An 18,081-nucleotide genomic window follows, 5' to 3' on the forward strand; every position below is an offset into this window, starting at 1 on the left:
TCCTGGCTTTCAAGATGCCTCTTTTCTTGGTAAGGCTACACTAACCTTGTTAAGTTCCTAAAATAAGATTCCTTATATGCTTTCTGAATCATCTGATTTTGACTCCAGTGAGAACTGAATAAAATTGATGTTTGCTGTGATCCTACACAGTAAGTCTAAAGTTCTTGTATAAAGAACAACGTAAGTGATAATTCCTTAGAAGAAGCCAAACAGTGAAAGAAGTTATTTATGGAGTGGAGGGTTTTGTAGAGTTTATACTACCTCAAGGGCACAGAAGCGTAACCTGTTTGATATTGTATTTTCTTTCTTAAATGGATTTGATTACCTTGTTTTCCTTAGGCATCTTTAAAGTTAAGCATCTCAGTTTTTAGCAGTGACCGTGACGGTCACTGTATTCATGTCAGATTGCAAGACATATTTCATTTTTTTAATGTGAAGTTTTATGAAACTTGTGAGGTAGGTTTCGGCTGTCTGAAATAGATGTCTAGAGCCATTTTATCTGCCTCAGGTTAGCCAGCTTGGCCTTATGCTTCGGCTTCATTTGGACACAAATCTCCCATAGATCCTTTGCTTTTGTGCCTGTCAAGCACATGTAGATGTCCTAAGGAATATTAAATGAACTGAGGCAATTATATCATGAGTGCTGAATCCTACCCTTAGTGCATTTATTGTAATGCAGCAGTATCTTTCCTCAACACTCATTTAAAAAATAGCTCTCTAGGGTGCTTTAATCTTCTAGGGCTTCAAGGTTTGTTTTACCTACCAAGTGGGACTTTAATTCACTTGAAATTGAAGTTGCTCATTTGTAACTCTTTCTTAAGTGAAGCAAATGGGATGAAAAACAAAGAAGAAATCTTGAACTTAACAATCTCACCACCTTTATGAATAGCTTATTTATTTTAAATTGGTAAGAAAATCAATGATGGAGATCACTATGGATCACTACAAGAAAACAGTTGAAAGAATGCAATTGAAGAGTTGGAAAGTATACTGTAAAAGAATACACAAAAGAAAAATAGTTAAACAGAAAACAAAACAAACAACAACAAAAATACTGATAAGTAGAAATATTTAGAACTATGCTGCAAGAAACAATTCTGGACAGACTGGACAGCTGGGCTGAGGTCAGTAGGTTGAAGTTCAAAAAGACCAAGTGCTGGGTCCTGCTCTTTGGCCACAAGAAGCTCAGTTAGTGTTAGAGGCTTGGGGCAGAGTGGCTGGAAGACTCTGTGGAAGAAACTGACCTGGTGGTATTGGTTGACACTTGATTGAACATGAGCCAGCATGTGGCCAAGAAGGCCAACGGTATCCTGGCTTGTATGAAATAGCATTGCCAGCAGGAGCAAGGAAGTGATCATCCCTCTGTACTCAGCCCTGGTGAGGCTGCATCTTGAGTATTGTGATCAGTTTTTGGCCCTTCAGTACAAGAGATTGAGGCCCTGGAGATTGTCCAGTGAAGCCAGTCAGGCGTCTGGAGCACAAGTCTTGGGAGCAGCTGAGGGAACTGGGATTGTTTAGTCTGGAGAAAAGGAGGCTCAGTGGAGACCTTATCACTCTCACAACTACCTGAAAGGAGATTGTGATGAGGCGGAGATCATCCTCTTCTCCCATAACTAGCAATAGAATGAGAGGGAATGGCCTCAAGTTGTGCTGGGAGAGGCTATGGTTGGATATTAGGTAAACTTGCTTCTCTGGAAGAGTGGTCAGGTGCTGGAATGAGCTGTTCAGGGAGGTGGTTGATTAATCATCCCTGGATGTGTTCGAAAAAACATTTAGATGTTGTACTGAGGGACATGGTTTAGTGGGGGAATTTTGCTGGTAGGTGGATGGTTGGACTAGATGATCTTGGAGGTCTTTTCCAACCTTGGTGGTTCTGTTATAGGAAGTAAGAATAAGGAGATAAGTTTTAAAATAATACTACATCAATCTGAAATATCCTTATGCCAATTATACCACTGCAGTTATTGCTGAGATCAATTACCTGATTTGTACACCAGTGTAAGGCATTAGAGCTATTGACTTTTTTTTTTCTAATTTATAGTAAAGGGATTCAGAAAGTGATTAAACAAGTTATTCAAAGAAAAGACCCTTATAGTGACTAAATCAGAATTGGGTTGAGGGCTATGCTGGCAGGCGTCATTGATATTTTCCTTGTTTCTGTATTCTTAATAGAACAACCTCTTTTGGCCACTATGGGAGACAGCGTAATAGAGTAGTTGGATTTTTGGTTTGACCTGGAGCAGTCACTCTCTCTTCTATAAGTTCTAGCAAAGAACTATGATGAATTCCTTTCAGTACTGCTTGTGTTTTTTAAAAAATCCAATAGCTATTCTAATATAGTTATATTATAGTTTCATCTGGATCATACTTCCCTAGTTTGTGACAATTATATGATTCCTGTGCATGTCAAGATCTGTATAACATATACAGTTTTCTGTGTTTTGCTTGTCCTGTCTTGCAAGAAAAGGAAATATCTCTTTTGCTTTCATATGGTGTGTTTGAAGGTTGTTTTGCTTAGATTGTGGGAAATAGAAAAATAGACAATGGATTTTTTTTTTATTTTTGGTCTTTATAAGACTTGGGACTGATGTAAATCTCTGGTATCACTGTGCTGGAAAAGAATGTTTTGAAATCTGTATTGATATGCTATACAAATACAGCCATGCCAATACATTCTGATGAAAGCAGGAACATCCCGATGCATTATAAGATCTGTCCTAATTTGCACCTTAACATTTTTGAATTATAACTGTACTTTTCTCCAGATGGACACTGTCACACCATTTCCTGTGGGAGTTTAGCATGTTCATTTTAACTTACGGCATTTTTTTTTAATCAGCTTTTTTAATAACTTGGAAGGACAAATATATATTGGAATTGCTGGCAGTCTTAATCCTAGTGGAGTGAACAGTGTATTCACTCGTGTTTGTACTTTTCAAATTTTTGAGAATGTTTTTGTAAGTGATTTAAATTGACTTTGCTAAACATTTTGGTTGGAAAATTGCTCTGAGCTCTGTTACATATTGCAGGTGTAACATCAAACAACTTCTTTGAATCCAATTTATAGCTTTGATGTTTAAAGTTTTGGTCCAGAGAATGAAACAGATGTAACACTGAAATGCTTAAACTTTTTAATCAAAATTTCCACAGTTCTGTAATATCTACTAAGCTTATTAGTTTGAAAGAAGAAATGAACTACCTGACACTGAATTCTTTTGTCATAATAATTGAGAGAGGTTGATGACTTCTTTCCTGCTTATGAGGAAAAAAAGCATACTTGAATATGTGAGTTTTGATACCTTCTCTCAACTCTGTGAGTAAGTAATAGAAAACCTGTAGAAAAACATTTCTCAGATTTTGGGAAAACAGGACTACTCTCTTAAATACACAAATATTGCCTTCACAGTCTTATATATTTTGGTTTTAAGTAATTTATATTTTGTATTATTTCAACCACATTGCTAGATATGTACTAGGTGTGTAGCTGTACTCCTGGGGACTCTTCCTAAGCTAGTTGTATGGATTAGAAGTGCCAAACTGACATGACAACTTATCATATGTACTTTCTTTAAACAAATTATTCAATTTGAATTAAACTTTAGTGACATTATTTAATTCTGAACCTCACATTTTTTAAAATGATCCAGTAATGCTGGAAATACAAGACTTTAATTTGGTTAGAGGAATACATTAGCATATTTATCATCATCATGGTTAGAGGAATGCGTTAGCATATTTATCATCATTATGGTAAATGCAAAAATAAAAATAGTTTCTCATTCAAGTAAAAAATTTCTGAATATCCAAAGTAATATTCAGTATTACAGATCTCACAAACAAAATCCTGCTTTCCCTTTGTTACTTTCTTTTTAATGCATGTTCTGATACTCACAGTAGAAGTAATGTGTATTTCATGATAACTTATAAATGAGGAAAGTAACAATTAATGTTTCCTTTTACCTACTTAATTTCCATGTTGTTTTCTTCTTTTTGTAGAATTATAAATGAGAATCTGAAGGAGGTTCTGAAAAGTAGGCAGCATTTTCAATCTTTTATCTCAATGCATTCAAATACGTTGTAAAGTTCTTAAAAAAGAAAAAAACATGTATTTTTAATTGAAAAACTCTAGTATGCATTTAACTAAACACAATGGTAAGCAAACCTCACAATTGTACCACTTTATGAATCTGCTTGCACATTTATCAGTGAAATTATCCTACTTATTTATGCTTAGATTTCCGCAAATTTGTTTTAACACTTTCACAATTTAAAATGCAATTGTCATTTCAGACAATTAGAATAGATAACATTTATGATTTTAATCTTGTTCCAAGTATTGCTAAAGTGATATATTTTACTTTGGGATTTAATGGTTTGATTTTTTATTGCAAATTGCCAGTATTTTAAGGTGGATCTAATTAGCCTTTCTTGTTACAGTCAGCTCTTCTAGGTAATACAAAAACTTTTACCTTTAAAAATATAAATATTAAAAAGAACAACAGTATTTTTCTGGATTATGAACTAAATGCTATCAGCAATTCATATTTTTTCTATACGTAAATGAGTAATTAAAATAAGAAATAAAAAGGTTTCATAAACCCTTTTCCTAATCCTACCCACGCTTTGTGTCCTTAGAGTACACTTTTATAACATCCGCAAGATCAGGTGCTAGCTCCCACTGAATCATGAAAAAACTTCTTCGCAACTGTGACCCACTGTTTGCCTTCCTGCTTTCTCCATTCCTAGTCATCATTGTCTTTTTCTTCTTCATCCCCTGGTAATTCTAATGCTATACTTCTGAGCTTTTTTTTCCTAATGACACCTTAGTTAAGAAACTTTTCCTTGCTCTGGATGTATTTTCCCTGTGTTTAGTTCCTTATTATCTCCCCTACCTCTTTTTTTGTTTCTCTTGTTTCCTTCTTACCTTGCTTTGCCTCGGCTAGTAACTAGAAATCGGAAACAGATTATCCTAGAGGTTTCCCATCGTAAGCAAAACGCTGATTTCTTTACTTGGGAATTTTCATATTCTTGGAATCCCATTCTTGATAAAGAAAATTTGAGTAGCTGATAGCTAGTTATCTAAGAAAACTGAGAACAGGGAAGGTTTGTTCATTTGGTTCCCTGTATTGTCTGTAAATGTAGACAGCTGTAGTTCATAGAAGTGTCTTTTTGGACTAGAATGCACTAATAAGGAATGGCATTTGTATCTCATCTTGAATGATTGCTATTACTCTTTTATCCCTTTTGTTCCTTCTGTATGCTAATCAAGTTTGTCAGGTTCTTCCATTAGAAGATAAATGAAACCAACTTACTAAAACTTTCTATTATAATGCTTTGGTTTTCACTTAATGTGCTGTGGGGTTTTGATTGTTTTTTTTTTAATAAACTTCCTTTTGTATGTCACTGTTTTTAAAACCCATCAACAAAATTGGGTATAGAAATTATTTTAGTTTTGGTTGTGGCACATAAAGATGTAGAGCGTCTCCCTCCTGCTTGTTCATTAAATTGTCAGACAAATTCTTTAATAGTAGGTGCAGGATTCACTTGTTGCTATCAAAATGTTTCCTGAGGATACTTTCTCATTTTACAGCTCTCTGTCCTCTTTTAGAATGAGATAAATTAAGAGAAATTTAATTTGAATGAGATCAACAATGTAGATTTATGGTTTTGGCTGACACATATATCAGTTATATTAATTCTACCAACCACCTCTTATTTTCATCACACATTAGTGTTTCTTTTTTTTATTTTCTGCATATCATTGATAAAATTAGTGAATAGAATTGGGCTTAGAATGCATTTAGAGACATCCCTTTTTAATTTCTGTCTTCAGTGATAAATTCCCTGTAAAAAGCTGTCATTTCATCAGCTTGTGATAAAATTAATGGATGTTTTCTTCCCATTGTGTAACATAACATTATTTTTAAACAGATTGTTATACATAGAAAGTCTAATGCTTTACATAGTTCTAGATCTATCTTATTATCTTTTCTGGCAACCTTGTACCTGTGTAAAAATGTCTTGTTTTTAAAAGCAATATATTTTTTGTAAACAAAACCTTATCTCTATTTGATTGGGAATTGCTATTGGATATTTGAATTCATCTTCAAAGCTTTTCTATAAATTTCATGGAAGTGTTCAGACAGTCATTTTGCATGTCATTTTTTATTATTTACATTTGAACGTTTTTCCATTTTTCTGGTATATCCATGGAGTTTAAAAGGTAATCATGATTGTCATATGTTTTGTGCTCCTTGGTAATATAGTAAAGGAATTTTAATTGATTTGTAGAAGAGTTCATATTTCTTTTTTGTTTTTCAGTTTTGGAAAAATAACAGTAATCATGATATGAGAAGCATTTTGTCATTCAGAAAAAAAACTGACATGGAACTGTGCATGGCATAGAAATCTCTTAATATTAGTATTCAAAATTCAGTTTTTTCAGGCAAAGCACTTAATATTTAGTGAAGGTAAAATAATATGGCTTCTAATAGTGCTTTCTGCGTGGTTACATTTTTTTGGTACCTCTTTTAAATACATTCTAAATGGAGAACTGAGATCACAGTATTTTCAGGGTTCACTGGAAGCAGAGTAAAACTCATTTATAAAATTACTTAACTAGATGGTTGCCTAGTAACAAATGCATTCTGCACAGTGTTGAGTTGTCAATAACATCCTACCTAGAATCTTCAAAACAGTATTAGTAGTTCGTTACTATGCACTTTTGATTTTGCAATTTGAACATTTTTACATTACTGGTTTTCCCGTTTTTGTTCCTACAACTAGGAAATTATCACCTATGTGTATTGATTGACAACTTCTTAATACTTTCATTTAACAGTAAGCAACATATCAGAAAAAAGTAAACACTGGTTAAACACTCTAAAAAAAAAAAAACCCGTCTTTGTTTATTTTGAATACTTTAATTGTTTATTTAAATTTTCCCATGAAGATTCCTTTTTTCCCTCCTCCTCCACCTCCTTGCTTCCTTTTTTTTTTTTTAATGAAAATCATACCTATATTCTGTGTGCAGGATGATATCTAACAAGTCATTAATGTGCTTATCCATACATGGTATTTGATTCTAATCAGTGTCAGACAGGGAATTTAGGAACTTAAGTTATGAATTAATCTTCTGGCATATTTAGAGTAAGCTCTAATAAATGCTTGTGTTTTGTTTTCTATATGTCTCATCCCAATTGGATGTCTAAAGAATCACAGAATCACAGAATCGTAGGCTTTGGAAGGGACCTCTGGAGACCATCTAGTACAATTCTCCCCACTAAAGTGGGTTCCCTGGAGTAGGTTACACAGGAAAGCATCCAGGTGGATTTTAAATATCTCTGGAGAAGGAGACTCCATAACCTCTCTGGGCTGATTGTTCCTCTGCTCTGTTATCCTCAAAGTAAAGAATTTGTTCCTCATGTTTGTATGGAACTTGCTGTGTTCCATTTTGTACCTGTTGCACCTTGTTCTGTCACTGGGCACCACTGAAAAGAGCTCTTGACTCTCAGCCATTAGATATTTATAAGCATTAATAAGATCCCCTCTCAGTCTTCTGTTGTCCACAATGAACAGTCCTAGGTTTCTCAGCTCTACATCTCTCATCATCTTTGTAGCTCTCTGCTGATCTCTCCCTAGAAGCTCCCTGTTTTTCATGAACTGGGGAGCACAGTACTACAGATATGGCCTCATCACAGCAGAGTAGAGGGGGAGGATCACCTTCTTCAACCTGCTGGTTGCTCTCATTATAGTACACCCCAGGATAGCATTGGCCTTCTTGGCCACAACAGCATACTGCTGGTTCATGGCCAACCTGTTATCCACAAGGGCACCGAGGTCCTTCTTTGCAGAGCTTCTCTCCAGCAGGTCAGCCCTTCTGCCAGCTCCTTCAGCACTTGTGGGTATATCCTACTGGGGCCTCTCTCATTTAAAAAGTATCTCCACCACCTCGCCCTACTTTTCTAAAAAGTATATAGCCATCCATGGTAGTGTTCCATTCATGTGAGCTATCTCACCATGTCTCTGTTACCGCATTGTAATCATGGCCCTACCACTGCATACAGAACTCTAATTCTTCCTGTTTATTCTTCATGCTGCATGCATCACTATACAGGAACTTGAGGGAAAAAAGGGAACAGAGGATGCAGGTTTCCTTAGAGGGATGCAAGAGGATACTTCATAGCTATGCACGCTCTTGAGGGCATACAGACTGACAAGTGATTCTAAGTTATCTGAATATAAGGTTAATTTCTAACCAATGGACAGTTCTGCAAAGATATGTAAACTTGTCTGCTTCACTTAGTTCTTTGCTTGAGTTGAACAATCAGGGATGTGCTTTCCAGCCTGATTGTAATTCATTCTGTGAATGTGAAATTTTAATGGAAATGGAAAGACTGCCAAGATCATAAAGTTCAGGAAAAATTTTAGAAGTCAGATAAGAGTATCTCTGCATACTCTATATGCTCTCAGGTGGTGGCTGCAATGTAATGAGATGATATGCAAATCTTAAAACCTATTAGGAGGAAAATGATCCTGCTGTGATCAATTTACAATCCAGAGAGGCTCTTCCTATATCTCATCCTTTATCATTTACAGTGTAAATTCAGATAAAGTTAGAGTGTGGAAATGAGTACTGGCTAGCTATCTTCTGTTTATTTTTTCTGTATACATGGAATTTCATGGTGTGATAACAGCTTTTTGTGAACATGAATGGTGAACATGCTGTCAATTCTCCACATGCTACAGTGAATGTTTCTCAATTAGATATAATAATTAAATATGTCAATTAAATGTACTTATGGCAATTTCTGTTTCTTATTTTCAGTGTAATATCAAATCAGTGAAATATAGTAAAGCTTCCAAATAACATGATGTGCAAACACTGTGACAGTTCAGTTTTCCAGAGAAAGCCTTGTAAAGTTTAATTGGTGCTTGTGTGTTTTTTCTAAGATAATTAACCACATATGATAACTAAAACATTTGAGATTATGTGCCAGTTGTGAAGAAAATACGTTTAGCTGAATATCACCAATAAGCGATAGGGAATATATACAGAAAAAACTTCGTCATCCCAGATGTGTTTTCAGTAACTTTTACTCCAATTTCAGGAAAATGGTTTCTTGTATATTAAGCATGTTCTTTAACTGCGGCTTCTAGGACCAAGTAATGAAGGATCCAGTGCATTAAAAATACTAATGTTTGAATGTGCTATAATTACAAAATGCCCTCTTGCACTTTGTAAATGCGCAGAAGATACACAAAACACTTTAACACTTGGTCTTACAGGAGAAATCTAAAGAGTAGTTGCTCTGTAGGCACAGAGCTCTGTGTTCTAAAAATCTGTTAAAATTCTAAAAGCCACTATGAAGAATAAAATCTCTGTAGTGCCCGATTAATAACATAAAGTAAATAAGACTCACTTATAATCACAGAGAAAAGTGCAAAACCAAAATCTGTTATTTTTACAGAGTCAGGAAATATTGTTTTCCTGACTTTCAAGTTTAACACAGTTTTGGTCCCTGTTATTGTTAATCACCCTTTATAATATTAAAAGAATAAAGAAAAGTCAAAAACTTCATGTACATACACACAGACTCTAGTTCTAGTTTGAAGTTTGAATTATATGTGAGCATAAAATAATTGATGTTTAGGATATACATATCTTTTTTTGCTTCTTGATTTTTTTAAATATTAATTATTGATATTTTATGTTATTTAGTGGATGTAGAAGTAGGTGGTCAAAAAATAAAGATTTTTTTTTTAATGGCCTTGAAAGGACTTAAATTGATGGAATTTTATTGCACTTCGGAGCACTCAGTTATAGACTTGTTTGTAATAAAGCCTCTGAATCTCTTTATAGTCTTAACAGTACTGCTTCAACATGGAAGTCATGTAAAAGTAGTTAAGGATGGGAATTTCATATTCAAGTTTGTCATTAATAAGTCAAGTTTTATAGAGTTACCATTTTTAAAGGCTGACAAATCAGGCAAGCAATTCTGAGACTCTCTGGCAACTCTGATTTCTTTCATAATATCACTACTTCAGACAGCCAGTCTCACTTTGTTTCAGGTAAATTTGGCAGAGATTGTCTTTAATGTAGTAGTTACTATTGATCTACTGACCTCCTTTAATGATGAAAGATGCAAACTTGCCTGATCTTGAGAAAAGCTTACAAACTTACAAACCTAACCAAAACCTGTGGAACAAATAACTGCTGTTATCAGACTCCTGCTTTGCTTTATATGTATTATGCACTTTTGGAAATTGAAAGCTCAAAGTTCCTCAGTGAGAGTACTGAAAAATTGCTGCAAACTGAAATGTTATATGTTACTGGTGAATAAAGGAAAAGCACCACATTTAATTTCAAATGAAATTAGCTTACTGATAGTCTGTATATTAATGTTTTGTTAATTTTTATATTTAAATAGAGTAAGATATACTTTATTACGTGTTTTCTTCTTTTTTCCAAATCATTCTGATTTGATTTTTCTAGCCTAACTTAAAAATAGAAAAAATAATTTGCAAATTTTAGACTTACTGGAAGAAGCAGGCGGGCATTAGATTCATAGACAAAAATATATGTGCAGGCACAGTATAAAGTATATTTGTTTCCAAGTGCATTATACGTATTAGTAACTTTAATTGCTCTTGCATGTTTTACTTGTCTGCTACAGTTTTCAGGAGCAGTTAGAATTCAGGGTTTTCATCAGCTCCCTGACCCCGCAGTGCCATCTGCCACATCATGGTTTCTGTTTACACATTTTTGAAAGGGAGAAGTCTCAGTAAGCCATAACTGTTCTTTGGATGTTGTTTACATTTTGAAAGGAAACTCTGAATAGTTAATTGCTTTAAAAAATCATAATTCCATGGTTCTTATGCAGAATTCTTGTTAATTGTTTAAAAACTGTAAATGATTTCCTGCCTTCTGATGGAACTGAGCATATTTTTCAGGCTCTTAGGAGATTTAAAATATATTACATTTATCAAAATCAGATAATGTGCTGTAGGTTGAAGCTCAGTTACACTTTCAGATTAAGGTATTTGATTATCAGGTGACAGTGAACGAAGTATAGGACAATTAAATATATTAGCAAGTGGTTACTATTTTTACAGATTCAAGTTAAAAAAAAAGTGCTTATGCATTAAGAAAACTAAATGTTTGCATGACGTGTTGTCCATGTCCGGGCACTGTCAAGAGTTGGAGATGCTGAACTCTTCTGTGCAGAAGCTGGGGCTGCCACATGCTGGACAGCCAGTTACAGAGGACACCAACAGCTGTAGTGCAGGGCATGGCTGTCCTCAGCAGATGAGATGGCAGCACCTCAGAGAAAATCACTTAAAAAAGGAATAGAAGAAATGCTCCTAGCTGTAAATGAAATAGAGAAGTGTGAGAAGCCACCCTGTGAGAGTGCACACACACACCACCCCAAAACTGTGTAATTGAGATTGACTGTAGTACTTAGGTCATCATGTAATCCAACTGTACAAAGATGCATAGGAAATTGTGTTTCTAGAAATGCTTCTTTATGAACTTACTTATTTACCATCCTCTTAAACCTGGTTTCTCATCTGTCCCACCCTTGGAATTTGAATCTGCAACTAAGACTTGTACTCAAGCTTTCCTTTGCAAAGCTGCTCTTTTGTGTCAGTCATTAGATATTCTGTGTTTAGCTGGTTGTGTCCACAGTCTGAGCATTCCGATTTTTTGCTATGCAATCTGTTCATTATTAGGCAGCTTTCTGGCTTGCTTAGCATCTGTAGACTTGGAGGGGTGGGGAAGAGATGATTTCTTTGTGGATTTGGTTTATGATTTTGGTGCTTTTATTATTCCCAAGGTCTGTATTATGGAATGACATCTATGACTTCCTTAAGAATGACCTTCATATACTTCATAATAATATTTATTGAAAACTTCTAATTTTTCCATTCTAAAAGAAGTCCACAAGACTTCCTTTCACTATGAGCATTTTTTTTTTATTCAAAATAAGTAAAACTTCATAGTGTTTTGAAAAGGCGTCTTTTGATGAAAATTACTGTGAACTTTGATCCTAAATTATGCTGGTAAGTAAACTGTGAGTCAGTCTACACATCTTTTAATATTTTAGAAGAAAATGGGAAAATTCCTGCTTGGTTTCCTCAGTCAAATGTTTTGGTTGTTTTCATTTGTTTTGAAAGTTATCTGGAAACATGCAGTATGCAAGCTTTTATATGGAACACAGTATTTCATTGTAAATAACCATTTATTGCCTTTATCAAATGGAAAGGCATGTAACAAGCATTTGGAGCATTTGAAAAATATACCAAAAAAAAAGTACTCTTAGTGACTTCTTGTATCTTCAGTTCTGCAGAAGTACTGATACATAATAGAGAAATGCAGATAGTGGTGAATCAGGATAGATTGCCTAAGAGATCTAACCAAAAGCCAAGATTGAGGAACATAGCTTTTTTTATTCTTTCTATTTAGAAGTGTGAGAATTCAACTAACGAAGAAATGATGCACAATTATTTGTTCTAGTTTTGCTTGTAAATTGTACAATCCCTTCTTAACAAAGCCTGTTTTACTATTCTTGTTCCTTTGTGTCACTTAATGACTACTCACTGTTTTCAGGACAAGAGTATATTTTCCTTGATGAATATTTTGCAGATGAATAAGCAAGATTTGATAGAGTTACACAGTGTTCTGATTTCTTCAGTATGGGATAATCACTGGTTTACATTTATTGTTCACCTTTAATATATAGTGTTAAATGCTTCTTTGCTGTTAATTTTTAAGTGATATTTTAATACTCTTACTTGTAACACTCAGATCATTTAGATTTTTTTTTTTGTTGTTGTTAATAGGTTGAATCTACACAAAGCATGATTAGGATTTTGGGTCTTTCAGCTACATTACCCAATTATCTTGACGTTGCTACGTTTCTACATGTCAATCCCTACATTGGACTATTCTACTTCGATAGCCGTTTCCGACCTGTACCACTGGGACAAACCTTTATAGGAATTAAGACAACTAATAAGGTAAAGAATGCCAAAGAAAGGGTTGCTGTTTGCTTTGATTGTACTTCATCTATGTATGTGTACAGGAAAATTTTTGTTTTTTATACTCCACCTGGTTCTGTGTAAAGATGCACCTATTCGAGACTAGCTTAAAGAATCCAGTTTCCTCAGTTTGCAGTCCCTGTATATACATTATTGTAGCTGGATATAATAGTATCTAGTTGTGCATTTTCTTCTCTTCACCAATAAGTTTTCCTTGATTAAGTAGAAATCATCACCCTCAACAGTAGAGTCACTGCAGAAGCTAATTATTCTGCCTTTCTCATTTCAGTTTTCCATTTTGCTAGAAATTATGCTGGTAAGGATGCCTGTTGGAATAATCACTAGAATGCTAGAAGAAAAATATTCATTTATGAAATCTGGATATGTATTATGAGAGAAGCATTAATTTAACATTAGTAGGATATAAGGGATATGAAACCCTTAGTGTCCTAAACCATTAGCATACATGTCTGATAGAAAACACATTACAATAGACCCTAAATGAGCTTCTTTGTGTTCTTGCTCATTTTGGGAAGCATCAAGGCCATGTAGATATAATATTCTTATTAAAAGTTATAGGTCAATTAGGTGCAGTGCCACTTCACACTTAAATTATACTTCTTCTTAAAATACAGAAATTGATACAAACACCTATCTATAAATTGATATTGCAAAGTTTTCTTATGCTTCTCATTAGCCAATAACTAAAGCTTAAGTAACTTAGAGAGTTATAAATATTTTATAGCTTAGTGTTTTGGAAAATCTTATTCTGCGATGCTTTTAGTTTAATAGAAATAAAAACATCTTTATTCAAAAGGTAATTTCATAGCTTAATCAATGATAGTGTTTACTTATTTTTGTAAAAATGAATATTGCTTTTCTTACAAGTTAAGTTCATTCCATCTGCAGTGCAGAAAAGAAACTTCACTTTACAACTATAGGGAGCCATTTCAAGTCTATACACACAAGAATAATTTACCATATGGTGCTTGCCATGTTTTGCATATTTTAACCTTCATTAATGTTTCAAGTACCTTCACCATTATTTGCTATTGTCTTTCTTCAAACTTTTCCTAATACTTACTTGTCTATTTTTTTGTTTCCACTGGATGGTAAGAAAAAGGTAAAGACTAATTATACTCACTTTAGAAGGATTTCTGATTTAAAAATCAGAGTAATATACAAATTATCCTATGGCATTTAACATGATTTAAAAAGATTTTTCTTAAAAGGAAAAAAAACAAAACACAGTATTAATTAACATTACAGTTAGGAAGTAGTATTATTCTGAAAAACAACTGTTTTAGTAATGCCAGAAACCAAGAGTTTGTCTTTTTGTTTTCCGGAAGAATGCCATTCTGGATTTCATATAGTACAATACATTTTGTGGTCAAGTTAATGTACTTTATAACAAACAAACAGTAGAGGTATTAAGCCTCTTTTAGAAAAACTTCCGTTCAGAATAGCATTAATACTCAACCTGCCAAATGATTACTTATATCAATATTCTTTTGATCTATCTGAGAGGAGGAAAACAGTGTAAGAACACACAGAATTAAGAACAGTTCTCACAGAACATTAACAGATGCAATTAATACTATGTCTATATCCATACTGATAAATATTGAGTAAGAATCATAGAATCATAGAATTGCTCAGGTTGGAAAAGACCTTAAAGATCATCAAGTCCAACCACAACCTAACCATACTACCCTAACTCTAACAACCCTCCACTAAATCATGTCCCTGAATACCACGTCCAAACGGTTTTTAAACACATCCAGGGATGGTGACTCAACCACCTCCGTGGGGAGCCTATTCCAGTGCTTAACAACCCTTTCCGTAAAGAAGTTTTTCCTGATATTCAACCTAATCTTACCCTGGTAAAACTTGAGGCCATTTCCCGTCATCTTGTCACCTGTCACCAGTGAGAAGAAGCCAAACTCGCTCTCACTGCAGTCATCTTTCAAGTATTTGAAGAGAGCAATAACATCTGCCCTCAGCCTCCTCTTCCCCAGACTAAACTGCCCCAGTTCCTTTAGTCACTCCTCACTGGGGATATTCTCCAAGCTCTTCACAAGCTTTGTTGCCATTCTTTGGACTTGCTCCAGCACCTCAATTTCCCTTCTGTATTGAGATGCCCAAAACTGAGCATAGTACTCAAGGTGGGGCCTCACCAGTGCTGAGTACAGGAGGATTACTTCCCTAGTCCTCCTCATCACACCATTCCTGATACAAGCCAGGATGCCATTGGCCTTCTTGGCCACCTGGAAACAGTGCTGGCTCATATTCAGTAGACCAGTATCCCTTTCTGTCAGTCTGCTTTCCATCCACTCCTCCCCAAGCCTGTAGGGTTGCCTGGGGTTGCTGTGACCGAAATGCAGGACCCGACACTTGGCCTTATTGAAACGGAGCACTGGAACAGGCTGCCCAGGGAGGCTGTGGAGTCTCCTTCTCTGGAGATATTCAAGTCTCGCCTGGACGCCTACCTGTGCGACCTGGTGTAGGGAACCTGCTTTGGCAGGGGGGTTGATCTCGATGATCTCTAGAGGTCCCTTCCAACCCCTACAATTCTGTGATTCTGTGATTCTGTGTTATTTGTTCCTGTAAGTAGATGCTGGAAGTTGGCTGGAAGCGTGGATCTGCCTGGGGGTAGTGAGGCCATACAGAGGGATCTGGACAGGCTGGAGAGCTGGGCTGAAGCTAATGGGATGAGGTTCAACAAGACCAAATGCCAGGTCCTGCACTTCGGCTGCAACAACCCCAGGCGACGCTACAGGCTGGGGGCGGTGTGGCTGGAGGACTGCGTAGAGGAAATGGACCTGGGGGTATTGATTGATGCTCGGCTGAACATGAGTGTGCCCAGGTGGCCAAGAAGGCCAATGGCATCCTGGCTTGCATCAGAAACAGTGTTGCCAGCAGGAGCAGAGAGGTGATTGTTCCCCTGTACTCAGCACTAGTGAGGCCGCACCTCGAGTACTGTGTCCAATTTTGGGCCCCTCACTGCAAGAAAGACATTGAGGCCCTGGAACGTGTTCAAAGGAGAGCAACAAAGCTGGTGAGGGGTCTGGAACACAGGCCATATGAGGAGCTGAGCTGAAGGAGCTGGGAATGTTCAGCCTGGAGAAGAGGAGGCTCAGGGGAGACCTCACTGCTCTCTATAACTTCCTGAAGGGAGGTTGTAGTGAGCTGGGGACCGGCCTCTTCTCTCGTGTCATTAGTGATAGGACCAGAGGGAATGGTTTCAAGCTACAGCAGGGGAGATTCAAGCTGGACATTAGGAAGTATTACTTTTCAGAAAGGGTGGTCAGGCACTGGAATGGACTGCCCAGGGAGGTGGTAGAGTTACCGATCCTGGGGGTATTCAAGGAAAGACTGGATGTTGTGTTGAGGGGCATGGTTTAGTGGGAGCTATTGGTAATAGGTGAATGGTTGGACTAGATGATCTTTTAGGTTTTTCCAACCTTGGTGATTCTATGATTCTATGCTTTGCTACAGCTTTCAGCTTTCATCTGAAAAACCTCCCCAAGAATTTCAAACGAATGAATGATTTGCCAACTCACATGCAAACTGCAGGCAAGCCTTCTTCAACAGCAATAACAGCAGCTTCTTAATCATAGCCATTTTAGCTATTTCAAGTGGACACAGCATATTTTCTCTGGCTTTTAGTATACAGGAATTTGATACATTTCCAAAATACTTCTGTGAACAATTCATTCTGAAGTGAGGCATACTTATTTAGTTCTGGATTCCACTAAAAAGACTGTCTATCGCAGTCTGATGGTATAATAGGACACTTTCTTCACTCAAGTTGTGGCAAAAGCTTCCAGATCTCTCTGAGCTGCTGCTGGCATCTAGACTACTTCTCTGTGGTAATCTGGGCATCTGGAAGAGGCCCTGTTAGCCTTGCAAAATTCAGTGGAGGGGAGTTCTTGCTTTAGATGCTAATGTTTCTCACTGCAGTTCTGCTAAAGATACTTAGGCTAGCACTGAAGCTTTTCTTCAGGGCATGATTTAAGGTGTCTGTGAAGGATCAGCTGAAGATTTGCTTTGGTGACTTGGCATTTCAGTTAGATAGGATTTGCTCTTTTTAATTCTGTTGAATATATGTAACACTGTGGCTATCTATGATGTCAATTCATCCATATTTTAGTTATGTGTTCTTAATTGAGACTTGTAATGATGCTGTCTCCCTCTTCTGGATGAGATATGCAGAACATATTTTGTATATCTTCTGGTGTATTTGTTACGCAAAGAAATTAGCCAAGGAAGTTCTCAAAACTTGGTATTTTGAAACTGTGGCAGCATATGAAACCAAGGCTAAAATTTGCCTTCTTCAGTTGAAGATCTATTAATGTCAGATATATGCATCATCCAATCCATTTCTTTTAATTAAAAAAGAATTTTTGTCTGATGCTAAATAATTAAGTAATCTGGATATTATTCATCTGGATATATCTGGAGTTGTTAGTTTTTTCTGTATATGTATGTTTTCTCTTACACATAAATGGAAAGAATGTGTGAATTTGTGTTTGTATATATATATGTCCTTATGTGTGTTTATACTCTGCCCCTTTACACTTCTCCATAATAATTTTCACTCATTATTTGAAAAATAATTAATTGAAATGCTAACCTTTCATTTTCAGACCAGCTGGACTGGCTATTTGTCTCTTGCACACACTGCCATCTTTCTCATGTTTTTACTATTATTCATGCATTATGACAAATATGAACATTCTCTCATTTCCACAAAAGGTCTTAAAGCTATGTTTTTACAACTTTTAGCTATTCTAGATAACAGAATCTGAAGCATTTTATTTATCTATAATTGGAACTTCTGTACATGGTACTCCTACTTTTTCCTACGTCTGACTCAACTGTGAGCAAAGTTCTTTTTTCTTGACAAAAAGCTAGGAATTAGTAATTGCATAGACATTAAGATCTGTGTGTAAAAGCTGCATTTATGTAGTACAAAATGAAAATATTTATTTGAAGTTTGGTGGTGTATTGAATGGATTATTTCATCAGTATCCAGTA

General features: G+C 35.8%; 1 protein-coding gene across 1 annotated transcript in view; it reads left to right on the forward strand.

Moving 5' to 3' along the window:
• LOC100549353 (activating signal cointegrator 1 complex subunit 3) overlaps positions 1 to 18,081 on the forward strand; it is a 126,635-nt gene that overhangs the window by 31,298 nt on the left and 77,256 nt on the right. Inside the window, exon 5 of the mRNA XM_010707593.1 lies at positions 12,844 to 13,020. Coding sequence (XP_010705895.1) covers positions 12,844 to 13,020 — 177 coding nt within the window. The remainder of the gene's footprint in view (positions 1 to 12,843; positions 13,021 to 18,081) is intronic.

Source organism: Meleagris gallopavo, chromosome 2, assembly GCF_000146605.3.
Source record: "Meleagris gallopavo isolate NT-WF06-2002-E0010 breed Aviagen turkey brand Nicholas breeding stock chromosome 2, Turkey_5.1, whole genome shotgun sequence".
Classification (NCBI taxonomy): domain Eukaryota; kingdom Metazoa; phylum Chordata; class Aves; order Galliformes; family Phasianidae; genus Meleagris; species Meleagris gallopavo.